The sequence below is a fragment of the Ursus maritimus genome, unplaced genomic scaffold (genome assembly GCF_017311325.1).
Source record: "Ursus maritimus isolate PB19 unplaced genomic scaffold, ASM1731132v1 scaffold_23, whole genome shotgun sequence".
Classification (NCBI taxonomy): domain Eukaryota; kingdom Metazoa; phylum Chordata; class Mammalia; order Carnivora; family Ursidae; genus Ursus; species Ursus maritimus.
In genome coordinates this window covers 6,087,899-6,104,803 of record NW_024424786.1, presented here as the reverse complement: position 1 = coordinate 6,104,803, position 16,905 = coordinate 6,087,899, and the positions used below count along the sequence as shown (strand labels likewise).

At 36.9% G+C, this 16,905-nt stretch overlaps 1 protein-coding gene across 8 annotated transcripts in view; it reads right to left on the bottom strand.

Annotated features, from left to right (window-relative positions):
- The window catches only part of NUCB2 (nucleobindin 2), a 44,518-nt gene that overhangs the window by 10,125 nt on the left and 17,488 nt on the right, over positions 1-16,905 (bottom strand). For all 8 annotated transcript variants that reach the window (XM_008708913.2, XM_008708915.2, XM_008708918.2 and 5 more), the window contains 3 exons: positions 11,117-11,260; positions 10,448-10,555; positions 6,697-6,823 (listed from right to left, as the gene is read on the bottom strand). In XM_008708913.2, coding sequence (XP_008707135.1) covers positions 6,697-6,823; positions 10,448-10,555; positions 11,117-11,260 — 379 coding nt within the window. The remainder of the gene's footprint in view (positions 1-6,696; positions 6,824-10,447; positions 10,556-11,116; positions 11,261-16,905) is intronic.

Below are 16,905 nucleotides of genomic sequence, written 5' to 3'. Positions count from 1 at the left end.
AAAAATTGTTCTAAAATTTATATGAAGGAATTTTTGTATGCTATGCCAGTGAATCCTTCATGGAAACATAAAAATCTAATTCAGGTAAATTCATTTGGATACTTATTTTTAAAGAACTATCAATTGTTTCTCTTTGTGAATAATTTTTTAAAACAAGCTACTGGGACACCTGGGTGGCTCAGTAGGTTAAGTGTCTGCCTTTGGCTCAGGTCATGATCCCAGGGTCCTGGGATCGAGCCCCGCGTTGGACTCCCCGCTCAGCCGGGGAGTCTGCTTCTCTCTCTGCCTCTGCCTGCTGCTCTCCCCACTTGTGCGTGCTCTCTCTCTCTCTGACAAGTAAATAAATAAAATCTTTAAGAAAAAAATAAAATAAATTAAATTAAATTAAAATAAAATAAAATAAAACAAGCTACTGTTTGGGGCATCTAGCTGGCTCAGCTGGTTAAGCATCTGACTTTTTTTTTTTTTTTTTTAAGATTTTATGTATTTATTTGAGAGAAAGAGAGAGAGCATGGATAGGGGCAGGGACAGAGAGACAGGGAGAAGCAGACTCCTCACTGACCAGGGAGCCTAATGATACGGGGCACAGTCCCAAGCCTAAGGCAGCCACTTAACCTACTGAGCCACCCAGGCACCCCTAGCATCTGACTCTTGATCTCAGCTCAGGTCTTGATCTCAGGGTTGTGAGTTCAAACCCCACTTTGGGCTCCACACTGGGCATGGAGCCTACTTAAAAACAAACAAACAAACAAGCAACAGCTTATTATAGTTGAATGGGTAAAGTGAATATGGACTATTTCAGTTGGATTATAGAAATGAACAAAATAGGTACATGCGTTGATTTGTTAAAAGTCAGGGTTCTCAGGAGAAAGGAATGTACAAATATGGAATCATGGAAGGCAAGAAAGAAATCTCTGACTTGGCATCAGGGAAATACAAATCAAAACCACAATGAGATACCTCCTCACACCAGTCAGAATGGCTAAAATGAACAAGTCAGGAAATGACAGATATTGGCGAGGATATGGAGAAAGGGGAACCCTCTTACACTGTTGGTGGGAATGTAAGCTGGGACAGCCACTCTGGAAAACAGTATGGAGGTTCCTCAAAAAGTAGGAAATAGAGCTACTCTAGGACCCAGCAATTGCACTACCAGGTATTTAACCCAAAGATACAAATATAGTGATTCAAAGGGGCACCTGCACCCCAATGTTTATAACAGCAATGTCCACAATAGCCAAACTATGGAAAGAGCCCAGATGACCATCAACAGATGAATGGATAAAGATGATGTGCTATATATATATATACATAATGGAATACTACTCAGCCATCAAAAAAAAAATGAAATCCTGCCACTTGCAACAATGTAGATGGAACTAGAGGGTATTATGGTAAGCAAAATAAGTCGATCAGAGAAAGGCAATTATCATATGATCTCACTCATATGTGGAATTTAAGAAACAAAACAGAGGATCAGAGGGGAAGAGGGGAAAAAATAAAACAGGACAAAATCAGAGAGGGAGACAAACCACAAGAGACTCTTAATCATAGGAAAGAAACTGAGGTTACTGAAGGGGGTGGGAGTGGGAAGATGGGGTAACTGGGTGATGGACATTAAGGAGGGCACATGATGTAATGAGCACTGGGTCTTCTATAAGACTGATGAATCACTGACCTCTACCTCTGAAACTAATAATACATTATATGTTAATTAATCGAATTTAAATTTAAAAAAAGAAAGAAATCTCTGGACATAGATGAGAATTAGCACTGCATGAGCTTATTTCCAAAATATGAATATGTACACATGTATGCATGTATGTTTTACAGGTACACACACACATACATTTATACATCTAAAAATGTGTGTGCTTGTATATGTCAATGTATATGGACCTACATAAATCTCCTACCTCTGTCTGATGAAAATGTCAATAAGAAAATATATTCCAGGGGCGCCTGGGTGGCTCAGCTGGTTTAGCATCTGCCTTCGGCTCAGCTCATGATCCCAGAGTCCTGGGATTGAGCCCGGAGTGTCGGGCTCCCCGCTCAGCGGGGAATCTGCTGCTCTCTCTGCCTCTGCCCCTCCCCCTGCTTGTGCTTCTCTCTCTCTCAAATGAATAAATAAAATCTTTAAAAAAATAAAGAAAATATATTCCAGAAGCAATGAGCACACTTAGTGCCAGTCTTTGGTCTGTGATGTTACTTCCCACTGAAAAGAACCAGGAATCCTCAGAGAAATGGTTCATTCCAGACCTGGGGCAGGATAGGTACAAGATGAGCCCGGAACATTTTGTTATATGAGAAAGTAAGAAACTGCTGAATTTAGTTAAATTAAGATGTCGCTGAATTCTTTGTAGGGCACTGCACGAATTTTACTTATGAAGAAAAGATTTGTCCTAAGACCCAGGCCTAAAAGATGTGACCAGACAGTGAAATACATGAAAAGATATTTAACCTCACTCAAAATAGGAGAAATGCATATTAAAACTACACTATTATACTATCTAGCAGAATGGTAAAACTCTTAAAGTTTGAAGATACATACTATTAGCAGGATGTGAGAAATTATAACAGAAGAGTGTGTACTGATACAATCTCTGTGGAGGTGGCAACATCTATCAAAACTATAAATACACATACATAGTTTCTCTGTAGGGAACTCATCCCTACAGATAATTTTACACAGATAGTGAGATATGTACAAGAGTGTTTGCTAGAAATAACCCAAATATCCATCACCAGTGGCCTAGTTAAATAAATTATGGCATATCCATATAATGGAAATCTATGCAGCTGTAAAAAAAAACTTTTTTTAATGAAATGGTCTCTATAGACTAATACAGAAAGATCTCCAAATATGTTGTTATAAGAAAAATACAAAGCACAAAATGTATATTACATGCTACCTTTTGCATAAAAAGAGAGGAAAAATAAGGACTTCTATTTGTATTTGCTTATATAAGAATGAAGAAATAGAAGGATCATGTTTGGAGCAGTGGGAATTGATAGGGTACAAAAATATCAGAGCACTTTTGCTATATGCCTTCTATAGTTTCTGGTTTTCAGCCATGTGAACGTATTACTTACTTTAAAATTACACCAAAAAAAAAAAAAAAGGACCCTTTAAGTCTTTCTTCAAATTATCAGAAATTTCAATTCATTAATTCTGAATCAATGAGAAAACATTCATAAGTTTTCTAAGCATCAGACAGTTTTCTTTAGATTATGAAATTCAGCCCCTATTTGGAATAGAGAAAATATTGCCAAGATTGAAGGGATGGAGGTTGTCTAAGAGGAAAGTAACCTCAAAATACCTTCAGCCCAGCTTTAAGGATGGAAGCTCCTTCTATGCCTGACCACCTGAAGTGGTAGGGTATGACTCAGTTTACCTCTCATTGATATCCTTAATCTCAGGATGAGGAGTATTTGGTACTTGTTTTCTGTGTCTATTCAGCAGCAGGGAGTTTAATGCTCTACACAAGCTTTTCTCCAATATGACCCACTGATGACAGGCACATGTTTAAAATGCATATTACTCACCCCCAGAATCAAAATCTCTAGAGGTAAGATCCAGTAAACTGCATTTTTAACCCAGGTGGTTCTTATGAAAAGTTTAAGGACTACTATTTACCAGGAGTAAATGTTCAGATGTTTATTAATGCCAATGAACCACCCAGATAAGCAGCCTATGGGGACATGTCACAAAGTCAGCTGGAAGGGTCTCCCACTCGTCAAATCTAGCCTCTTGATTTTGCTTCATAATTAGAAAGGCAATTTCAAGATAATAAAGAAATTCACCTATGTTGTCATCTAGTGCTTTTATGGTATTATTTTCTACACTGATATCTTTGATTCATTTGTAGTTATTCTAATGTAAATGAGGTAGAGATCTAACTGTACCTTTTTCCAACTGGCTACCCAATTGTATCAACATTATTCTTTTCAAAAATCTATCTTGATCCCACTAATAAGGATACCACCTTTAATTCAAACTAAATTCTAAATGTATTTACTTTTACTTCTGGTATTTCTATTCAGTTCCACTGGTCTTTCTACTTATATGCCAAAAACATAACAGTTCTAATGACTGAGGCTTGGTGATATATTTTAATAGCTAACATATCTATCTAGTCCTTCATTGTTCTTTTTCCAAAGTATATAGCTTTTTTTGTTTATTTCCTTTGTCATAGGAACTTTAAAATTAACTTGCCTAGTAGCAGGAAAAAAAAGTACATATTTTTATTTTGATCATGTCAAATTTATAAATTAACCTAAGGAAAGTTGACATGTTTATAATGTTGAGTCTTTGTATCAAAAAGATGTTATGTCTTCTCATTTTTTTCAAGTCTACTTTTGCATCCTTCAGGAGTATTTTAAAACTTTTAGTCTATAAGTCCAATTTCTTAATAGGTTTATTCTGGGTATTTTATCTTTGTTGGTATTTGTTAATGGAGTCTTTTCTTTCATTATATCTTGTAACTGGCTGTTGCATATGAAAAATACTGATTTCTGCATATAAAGTTTACTTTGCTGAATTTTCTTGTTATGCTATTTTTTACTCAATTATTTTGATTTTTCCAAGTAATAATCGTATCACCTGCATACAGAAATGGTTTTATCAACTCCTTTTCAATTACTTTACCTCCAATTTTTTTTCATTTATGTAATTGTTTTGGCTCGTACCTCCAATGCCATGCTAATTAGTAGTGGTGAGTGTGGACATCACTGTCTTGTGCCTGATTTTAGTTAGAACACATACTTGTATTTCCCCACTAAGTATGATGTGGCTGAGTTAGACGTACCTGACCATGTTACAGAAGTATCTATTGATTACTATTTCATTACTTTTTTAAAATTAAGAAGGGGTGTTGAATTTTGTCAATTGCTCCTTTTCTGTAGATAAAGAGATGGCTATATATGAGATTACTTCCTTATCTGCGGATTTCTTCACATTTTAAAAATCCTACTTCATAGCTATTTAATCTTCTCATAGTCTAAAATTAAAAGAATATAGGAGCACGAATAGGCAGAGTACAGAGGATTTTTAGGGCAGTGAAACTACACTGTGTGATACGATAATGGTAGATACATATCATTATAGATTTGTCCAAACCCATAGAATGTAAAACACCAAAAGTGAACTCTAGTGTAAACTATGGACTTTGGGAGAATATGATGTGTCAACGTAGGTTCATCAATTGTAACAAATTTACCACTCTGGTGGGTGATGCCAGTAATGAAGGAGGTTATGCATGTTTGGGGGGCTGGGGTATATGGGAAATCTCTGCACCTTCCCTTCACTTTTGCTGTATACCTCATACTGCTCTAAAAAAAATCAAATCTTAATTTTATCTATTTATTTATTTATGTTAGAGAGAGAGCGTGTGCATGAGTGGGGGAGTGGGGAGAGGCAAAGGAGAGGGAGAAACAATCTTAAGCAGACTCTGCACTGAGCTTGGAGCCCCATATGAGACAGGGCTCTATCTTACAACCCCGAGATCACAACTTGGGTCAAAACCAAGAGCTGGACACTTAACCAACTGTGCCACACCCAGGCATCCCAAATCTTAATTTTAAAAGACAGAAGTTTCAAAGATTTATTCTAACTTATCCTTTTTCCTTTGACTTCTTGATTTCTTTTGTCACACCAAAAATTTTTTCTCTTTAATTCTATTTATATGATGATTTATAGTATTACATTTCCTAATATTAAGTCAATCTTGCATTCCTAAAATAAATCCACTTGCTATTATATGATATACTTTTGACATACAATAAGTTTGGTCTTGGCATCAATACATATTAAGAGTAGGAAAGCTTTCCTTCTTTTTCTATCCTCTGGAATAGTTTAAATAACATCGACAATCTGTCCTTTAAAAAAAAAGATTTATTTATTTTTGCTTGAGAAAGAGAGAGGGCAGGCGGAGAGGGAAGGAAGAGAATCTCAAGCAGACTCCTCACTGAGTGTGGAGCCCAACCTGGGGCTCACTCTCACGATCCTGAGATCATGACCTGAGCAGAAACCAAGAGCTGGGGGCGCCTGGGTGGCACAGAGGTTAAGTGCCTGCCTTCGGCTCAGGGCGTGATCCCGGCGTTATGGGATCGAGCCCCACATCAGGCTCCTCCGCTATGAGCCTGCTTCTTCCTCTCCCACTCCCCCTGCTTGTGTTCCCTCTCTCGCTGGTGTCTCTATCTCTGTCAAATAAATAAATAAAATCTTTTAATAAAAAAAAAAAAAAGAAAGAAACCAAGAGCTGGACACTTAACCAACTGAGCCACCCAGGTGCCCCGACAATCTGTTCTTCAGTAGTTTAACAAAATTCCTTTTGACACTCTCTGGGCCTGGTGTGGTTTTTTTAGAACTAGTTCTCTAACAATTTTTCTATTTCATCTATGGAAATTGTTATAATTAGATTTTCTCTCTTTTGGTTCCTTTGATGTTATTCTTTCTCCTTTAAATCAGTGGCTTAATTCATTACTTTTCATTGATATAATAATTTAAGGCTAATCGTTTTGATTTTTGAATGATGTGAATATATTACCTATTTTAAAAAATTAAATTTTAAAAATTAAGAGAAGCCAAATCAATACTAACATTAAATTTTAACTGGAAGAACATAGTATGTGACAATATAAGCTGACCTCAACAACCAAATACTGAAACTTCTCTACTTTTCCTTTAGCACTTACCTTGAAGGGAATCCAATTTAGCTTTAATTAGCATTCTCAACCTTGCCACTTCTTGCCTTTTCAGCTCATCAAGTTTTGTCCTCACATGGTGACTTACTAAATCCAGTTCTTTGCTTAGCCTCCCACTCTGTCAAAATTAACAAGTTCGTTTGCTTTATTACGTTCCATTTTGAGACCAGACACAATATATTAAAATTAGGGTTATGATAAAGTAGTGATAAATACTTTTGACTAATTTAGATAAATTTGATATTACAAAAAGCAGTCCTTTCAGAAGATACTCAGTTTATAACTCTGAAATCAAGATATGTAAAAACCATATATTATGGAAAGAGCCCAAATGTCCATCAAGTGATCAATGGATAGAGAAGATGTGTGTGTATATATATATACACACACACATACACACACAAAATCGAATATTAGCCGTAAAAGAGAATGAAATCTTGCCATTTGCAATGACATGGGTGGAGCTAGAGAGTATTATGCTAAGCGAAATAAGTCAGAGAAAGAAAAATACCACATGATTTCACTCCTATGTGGAATTTAAGAAACAAAACAGATGAATATGGGGGGGAAAAGAGAGGCAAACTATAAACCAGACTCTTAACTATAGAAAACACACTGAGGGTTACTGGAAAGGGGTAGGCAGGGGGGATGGGTTAAACAGGTGATGGGTATTAAGGAGGGCACTTCCTGTGATGAGCACTGGGTGTTGTATGTAAGTGATGTATCACAAAATTCAACACCTGAAACTAATAGTACACTGCACGTTTACTGGAATTTAAATAAAAACTTGGAGAAAGAAAAAAAAAACCATATAATTGAAAGCATAATTAAAGCACAAAGGAGGAACTTGTAATGTAACTTGAATTGTTAAATGGTGCAGCCACTTTGAAAAACAATTTGGCAATTCCTCAAAAAGTTAAACACAGAATTAGCATATGACCCAGCAATTCCATTCTTAGCTATATACCTAAAGAATTGAAACACATGTTCACATAAAAACTTGTACCCGAATGTTCATAGCAGCATTATTCATACTGGCATAAAAGTTGAAATAACCAAATGTCTATCAACTGGTGAGCTGATAACCAAAATATGGAATATCCATAAAGTGGGATATTGTTCAGACATAAAAAGAAATGAATGTACCAATATAAGCTACAATACAATGAACCTTGAAAACATTATGCTTAAAGAAACCAGACACAAAAGGCTACATATTGCATGACTCCATTTATGTGGAATGTCCAAAATAGGCAAATCAGAGATAGAAAGTAGATCAATGGTTGCCAAGGGCTAAGAGGGGGAAAAAGGAGAGTGATGGCTTAATGGGTACAGGGTTTCTTTTGGGGGGAAATGAAACTGTTTAAAAGTAGATAGTGATGGTCATGGGTAGATATACTACTGAATTACATGCTTTAAGGAGGCAAGTATTGGGGCGTCTGGGTGGCTCAGCCATTAAGTGTCTGCCTTAGGCTCAGGTCATGATCCCCGGGTCCTGGGATCAAGCCCCACATCGGGCTCCCTGCTCGGCAGGAAGCCTGCTTCTCCCTCTCACACTCCCCTTGCTTGTGTTCCCTGTCTCACTGTCTCTCTCTGTCAAATAAATAAATAAAATCTTTAAAGGGGCAAGTTTTAAGGTATGTGAATTACATTTCAATAAAGTAAGTTTAGGGGCGCCTGGGTGGCACAGCGGTTAAGCGCCTGCCTTCGGCTCAGGGCGTGATCCCGGCATTATGGGATCGAGCCCACATCAGGCTCCTCTGCTGGGAGCCTGCTCTTCCTCTCCCACTCCCCCTGCTTGTGTTCCCTCTCTCGCTGGCTGTCTCTATCTCTGTCAAATAAATAAATAAAATCTTTAAAAAAAATAAATAAAGTAAGTTTAAAAAATATCTTGGCCACCTTAAGCTTTAGTAATTACATATATAAATAACTTTTCAAAATTCATCTTTTTAAGGTTGTCTCCTTTGATTACTTTTCTCATAGATGAGTACTTAGATACATGTTCCAAAATTTAAGAAACAAAATAGCTAGTACCTTACTTTCTCTTGTTTATAAATGCATTTGCAATCACAAACTGCACAAAGTCTAACTAGCAATCAGGCAGACAAACCTTTTAGGACTAAGTCAACGGGGCCCACTGAGGAAGGTAAAGAAAAGAAACCCCCTACAAGGGAGACCAAGAAAGAATGTTCAGAGGTAAGAAGGAGAACTAGGACAATACACTGTTACAGAGCAAAAAGAGCAATATACTCAAGGACAGAGTGGACATCATTATTACAGAGAAAAATGGTTCTCAAAGTGTGGTCCCCAAGTAGAAGCATTAGCACCACCTGGGAACTTTAGAAATGCAAGATCTAGCCTAACTGAATCACGAAGTCTATAGGTGGGGCCCAGGAATCCGTGTTTCAACAAGCCCTAAAATCTGAGAACCACAGAGATAATAGAAAGGAGTCCAGTAAGAAGAGGAATAAAAAGTATTCCCTGGATTTGGCAATTAAGAAGTCACTGACATCCTTCATCAAAGTATATTCAGTGGAGTCATATGGGCAACGCCGTAATCTTTCCAGTCAGCAATATTTGGAAAGTGAAGAAATGTAGTAGGATTCCCCTTTCAAAATACTTGGCTGAGGGGTGCCTGGGTGGCTCAGTCCATTAAGCGTCTGCCTTTGGCTCAGGTCATGATCTCAGGGTCCTGGGATCGAGCCCCGCATCGGGCTTCCTGCTCAGCAGGGAGTCTGCTTCTCCCTCTCCTTCTGCCTGCCGCTCCCCCTGCTTGTGCTCTCTTCCTCTCTCTCTCTCTGTCAAAATAAATAAATAAAATCTTAAAAAGACTGATCAAAATACTTGGCTGAAAAGGACAAATTCTAACATTTTTCTCCCAGTTTTTCCTAAGAGTCTTTGCTGAGCTATTTATAATGTTTCTGTTGGCTTAAGTTTTATTTTCTATTTTAATTCTTATATCTTTTTCATTGAATAACTGTTTAACTTACTACATTTTGTCTCCCCCTGCCCCAATAGGGAATAGGAATTGACTGTGAAAAGCAGTTATAAAAGTATTCCCATACCAAACCAGGATTATCTATCGTACTTCCTATTATCCACCTTTTCTGTTACGTACACAATAATAATGTTCTTTTTAAAAAAGATTTATTTATTCATCTGAGAGAGAGAGAGAGAGCAGCAGAGGGGCAGAGGGAAAGGGAGAGAGAGAATCTCAGGCAGACTCCACACTGACTGTGGAGCCCAACGCGTGGCTCAATCTCATGACCCTGAGATCATAACCTGAGCCAAAACCAAAAGTTGGACATTTAACCCACTGAGTCACCCAGGCATCCTCCACAAATAATGTTCTTAATCCTAACTTAAGTAGATAAGAGACACTGAAAGTTCTACATTAAATGTTATTCACTCCAGGAAATCAGTTCCGTAGATCGAATTAATTCCTCAAAGGAAACGTAGATTACTCTCAAAATAATTGAGGGAAATTATTGGCATGATGCTATTACCTCTATCAGGAAAAATGACTTCCCACCTTTCCCCACTGCTGAATTATGTGTCCATGCTCTGCATCTCCAAAATATATTATACCCCCATCATATATTCATTTTAATAAACTTTTTCTAAATATTATTTATTCAGAATAAACAAGAGTCTGGAAAGAGTCTCATCTTTGTATTCCCAGTACTTAACTCAGTGTCTGGGATGTTCTAATGTCTGTTAAATAATTATTTATTACATTTACCTTTATTTCCTCTATGTCTGCTTTCTGGAGCTTTTCTCTGAAATGATTATCTGTTTCCAGCACATCAATCACTTGCTTAAGATATTCGTCATAATAAAGTCCAGTATCCTTCAAATTAAGAAACAAACAATAATGTTTCTGAAAGTTTTTCCTTCCCTGCATCTAAAGATCTCAATCCTAAAAAAAAAAAAAAAAGACTAGCAAAATGTCATTGAGACGTATCTACTCTGATAGCTGGGACAAAGTTAAAAAGCTGTATTTCTCAAATGAAGAATTTTGTATCAGAACCAATGCAATGTTTTATTGTTACATAAAGGTACGTTTTCTGTATGGCTTAGACAATTAGAATTTAACCAATAATACTAGTGGGTTGATTTTACTCCACTGTCACCTGTCTCTCCTCATCGCTGTATCTCCTTTGAATGTAATACCACGTTTTCTTGGCTAGTGAGCTCTCCATTGGAAATACATTATGATTAATTCTCCTGTGCATTATTTAATATGCGAACTACATTAAATAAATTGTCTAATATTAAACATATGCTTATCCAACATTCTTTTACTGCTCTTTCAGAAACAGTTCCTAAATGTACAATTTTTAAAGTAATAAATATTAGCAACATTTGGTTAAAATTCTTCCCACAAGGTTATCTTTATCATTTTACTTACTGGTGGTTCTATCTTTGCGCTGTCCACAGGTTGAGGATTTTTTACTTTTGTCTTGTCTATGTCTATAGGCACAGCTTCAAGAGCAGTAAGTAGACAGGAAACCAAGAGAAAGCAATATTGTAGTAAGATGGTCCTCCACCTCATCTGAAATAAAGGTATAATTATAGTAAGGTCCTGAAAAGATGTCTTCAAACTATAATTACATGTGTTCCCAATGCCATGTTAATAATATAACCAACTTCAAGAAATTTAATGCAAAATAGTTCTAGAAAGAGGTTAAAAATAGATTATAGCTTATCAAAATAATGCTTAATACAGATCACTAAAGAAAGTCAGGAGAGAAATGCTTTTCAACTAAAATTAAAAAGAAAAGGAAACAAAATTTCATTTATTTATTTTCTAAGATTTTATTTATTTATTTGACAGAGAGAGACCACAAGCAGAGGAAGCAGCAGAGGGAGAGGGAAAAGCAGACTCCCCACCAAGCAGGGAGCCTGATGTGGGGCTCGATCCCAGGACCCCGGGATCATGACTTGGATCAAAGGTAGACGCCCAACCAACTGGGCCACCCAGGAGCCCCAGGAAACAAAACTTTAAAGTTTAAACAGCTTATAGTATAAGAAAACATTTAGTTAATTATAAAAGCTTCAAATAAAAATGATAATAAGGGTCTCAAAAATCTTAAAAAATTAATAGACCAAATTTAAGAAAAGGAGAAGTAAGGAAAAACTTTTTTTTTTCAATTAAAATACTAGGGAACCAAAATTGTTTCTAGATATATTTAATTTAGCTTCAACCTAATTTTGAAAATAAGTTGCTCTATAAATATAAGTTGATTTAAAGAGACAACTAGGTAAAATATTCTCTTAGCCTTACAAATATTATTTCATCACAGTAGTCATTTGCTAAAATTCTTTTTGCTCAATAATTTTTCAGATAAATAGTTCAATAAAATATCAAGCTTGAAACAAGAGAGAAGCAAGTATGGCTGTTCCCACAATATTATTCAGATTATGTTTATTCAAACAGTTTCCACGCCATATGGATCTTTAGTAGCTCTGGAGGACTAGAATGAATAAAAATCTCATATTTAATTGATTTTATACATACAGACTCATGTTAGGGTGCAAGTCAAGAATATTGGTCTGACCAGCTGTGTGGAATATGCATTATTTAACTCAGAATCTCCCAAACTTAGCTGACCATAGATTTTTTAAGTCACATTTTTAGCCATAGAACACAATTTGGAGAAGAGTATACTGCCTCATTTTCACCACAACCCTAGACAGTTGCCCTAAACAGGGCAGTGATTCGTTTACAGATAAAGAAAACTTGGATGAAAACAATTCACTCACAGACCATAGTCTTGCATTACAAAATCACTAGAACTCACGTTTTAGTGCTATTTCTAATACACCAAATTTTTTAGCATCTCTATTGAGATATAACTCACATGCCATAAAATTCACCCGTTTAAGGTACAGGATATGTCTATTCGGTAAAGATGCTACTCAAAGTTTAGTTCTCAAACCTGAAGGATCGAATCACCTGGGAGCTTGATTCTCAGGCTGCTCCCAAGACCTCTGGAATCAGAATCTCTGGGGTGAGGTCCAGAATCTGTTTTAAAAAACTTTCCAGATAAACACACTGAGGGTTGCTGGAGGGGTGGGGTGTGGACGGATGGGGTAACTGGGTGCTGGACATTAAGGAGGACACGTGTAATGAGCACTGGATATTATATAAGACTGAGGAATCACAACCTCTGAAACCAATAATACATTACATGTTAATTAACTAAAATTTAATTTTAAAGAATTGAAAGAAAGAAAAAAAGAAACTTTCCAGGTAATTCCTACATACATATGCTCAACCCCAAGATTCTTTCTCCTCTAGAACACTAGTTCTTCAACATGATCCTTGTGAGTAAATGTTTTTCAGGATGAAGTGTTTGGGAGATGATGGCTCAATGAAGCTTAAAGTTTTCAGCATTGCAAGACTTTCGGAGCTTGTGATGGGCTACTATGCATTCTCAATCTTTAATAGAAGGATGATTTGTTTCTCCACAGAAAGTATATCTACCATGAATCACCTCCTCTTCTCACAATTATTTTTTATGACAACCAAAGTTTCTCATTCATGCTTCATGTCCATTACAGGTGTATATTTTATTTTTGGTTTTCATTTTTGAGAGGTAATTTACATGCCTCAAAACTTACTCTTTGAAATTGTACAATCCAGAGGATAATAGTATATGCACAAGGTTGTGCAATTATCACCACTATCTAATTTTTTAGAACATTTTCATCACTCCAAAAAGAACCCTGTACCCATTAACAGTCACTTCCCATTCCCTCATTCTCACAACCCCTAGCAACCATTAATCCGCTTTCAGTCGGTATAGATTTGTCTATTGTGGACATTTCATATATATGGAAACATATAACATGTGGCTTTTGTATCTGGCCTTTTTCATTTAGCATTGTATTTTCAAGGTCCAGTCATGTTGTGCCATGAATCAGTATTTCATTTTTTTGTATAGCTTTTCCATAGCACCATTTTACACCCCCACCAGCAATATATGCGGCTTCCAATCTCTCCACATCCTCACCACCATGTGTTATGGTCTTTTTATTACAGCCAACCTACTAGATGTAAAGTGGTGTCTCACTTTGATTTTGATTTGCATTTCATTGGCTAATAATGTGAGGCATCTTTGCATGTATTTATTAGCTTTATCTTTACCTTTTTAAAGAAAATTAAGTATCATTGAGCTAGTTGTTTTTTAAAAACCCTGAATGGAAACTTTTGTTACCTTTTCGAGTCCTGTGGGTCCCTGCAAATAGGCTGACCAAATGACCATTAAAAAGGGTAATCATGGCCCCAAAGTCCAAATTATGACTTAACAGCTCAAGTCAACTTTGATGTCTTCTACACAATTTCTAAAGTTTAATTGAGTCTCCATGGCCCCTAACATGGTACACATATAGTTGGAAAATGAAGAAGTGCTAACATTATTTGAATGGTCTTTCTATAAATGTGCCCGCAGAAAGCCAGTGATACACCTCTGTAACTGCATTTTGCAGACCTCCTCAGGAACTGTGACTAGCCCTAGATTTGGGCAACCCAGAGTTTGGAAGCATCTTTCACATAGACTCCTCCCCTCCACCCACGGTACCTCCAATGTCTTATTCTCTCCTTCTACCACGTATCACACATACACACAGGGCAATTAATAAGAAGTTCTGTCTCAGCAATTGGCAGCTGTCCCATATTTTGAAATATGCTCTTTTTCAAAAATAGTGTCCACCTTTACTTCAATATACAATAGAAGCCTGAGATTAATAAATTACAGTTAAATCGAATCTTGGAAGTGGAATCCCTTCTGCAATTTGTCTCTTCTTCTCCTGTTGTTCTGCTAGGTTTCCCATAAATGAGAAGGCAAGTCAAGCGAGGATCATGTTTGTACATATGAATGTGTGTGTGTGTGTGTGTGTGTGTGCGTGCACACACATCTCAGCATCTCAAAATGACTAAGTAACAAGAAATCTCTGGGTATCTACTCTAAAACTTTAACTGAATTTATGGTTCATTAACTTTTAACTGGGACCCAGACTTATAAATAACTATAGAAACCATCAATTGAGTGTTTACTATGTACCAACAGTATGCTAAATATTTTTTATATTAAGAAATTAATTCTTACGATGATTCTGTGAAATAAATATTATTATCCCCATTTTGAAGTACAGGAAACTGAGACATATCAGTTAAAAAAAAAACCTGATCCAGGTCAGTCAGGAGTAAGTCATTTTGCCATTGTTTGGGTCTGGGAATGACTGACTCCAAAGCCTACAATTGTTTTCAAGCAGCGGTTCTCAAAGTGTGATCCCTGGGGCAGCAGCAGCAGCATCACCTGGGAGTTTGTCAGAAATGCAAATTATCAAGGCTTTCTCCAGACTTCTAAATTGGAGAACCGGGGAGGGAGGGGCATAATCTGTTTTTTTTTTTTTTTTAAAGATTTTATTTATTTATTCGACAGAGAGAGACAGCCAGCGAGAGAGGGAACACAAGCAGGGGGAGTGGGAGAGGGAGAAGCAGGCTCACAGCGGAGGAGCCCGATGTGGGACTCGATCCCGTAACGCCGGGATCACGCCCCGAGCCGAAGGCAGACGCTAACCGCTGCGCCACCCAGGCGCCCCGAGGCATAATCTGTTTTAACAAGCCCTACAGGTAATTCTGACGCATGCTAACATTTGAAAACATACTGCCTCCCTTTGCTTTGTTATTCACGAACCTCCTCTGCAAAGAGAGACAAAGAATGCTTATCTGAAGAGTAAATTTAGATCCTCAAGGAACAGAGAAATGGGTGTTACATCTAAGAAGAGTAAGGCAAAACTAAATTTAGGTCTATATTCTAATTCCAGCTGCACCACTCACTTGCTATGAGATCAGAGGGCAGTCAATTAACTTTCCCCACTTCTTATTTTTAAAAATAATGGATTTTTTAAAGGGGAATTTAACTAAACCTCAGTACTCTCTAAGCTCTTAAATTCTATTACCAGTTTTTTCTTTTTGTTAAAGATCTTTTCCTGTTATATCATCGGAAATAATGGGGCACCTGGGTGGCTCAGTCAAGTGTCTGCCTTGGGCTCAGGTCATGATCTCGGGGCCCTGGGATGGAGCCCTGAGTCAGGCCCCTGCTCGGCAGGGAGTCTGCTTGTCCCTCTCCCTCTGCCCCTTCCACCCCCAGCCCCACAGCCTCGTGCTCTCTCTCTCTCTCAAAAAAAAAAAAATCTTAAAAATAAGAAATGCTAATAAAATTGCTTGAGCTCACACCAATTGTATGAAATGATTGTTATATGATTTATTGCTTATTCAGCCAGTTTAAAATTATATCAGTAGAGGAAGTAGAAGATCTGGGTGCCAGGATACAAAGATACAAAAATTAACCACCAAAGAAACTTGCTATCTACATACAATAAAATGAGGCAAAGCCAGAAAGATTTCACATCTTCACTCCCAGTTGCCCTCTGATCAAAACTTAACACGCTTGCTACTGGAGGAGAAAGTTCCTTCTTGATTTCAGGTTCAGAGATTTCCAGACTTGCATTTCATTCAAGCTGGATTTATTTTTACTTTTGTAGGAAGGAGATAATGAATTGTGGACTGCCATTTCAAATCCAAAAGCAGTTTCAATTTTTGATAACTTTAGAGGACAAAAGATTGAGAGTTCAAGGAGAAACTTGTTTGTTTTCAAATTAAATATAACAGAACTGGTTAAAAACAAATACAACCAAATGCAAAAAGACACATAGTAGATGATTCTATTTCTATCTAATGTCCAGAAAAAAGCGAATCCATAGAGAAAGAAAGTAGATTAATGGTTGCTTAGGACTACTGGTGGGCAGAGGCGGGAGTGAGAAATGACTGGTAATGGGCATGGGTTTCCTATTTGGGGTAATAAAAATGTTCTAAAATTAGACAATAGTGATGATTGTACAACTTTGTCAATATATGAGAAATTGTACACTTAAAAGTGTGAATTTTATGATATATGAATCAAATTTCAATTTTTAAACAGTAAGGAAAAACAGCAAAAAATCAGAGCCTATAAAAAATGTGAACAGAAAAAAAGAACAAATATAGTTTATAAACCATCATTAACCAATAAAAGTATGGAAGTATAAACTAGCCATTCGCTTTTCCTAATTATCCAATTTTTATATTCTTTTCTTTTTTTTTAAGTGGGTAGGAGCCCAATGCGGGGCTTAACTCATGACCCCTAGATC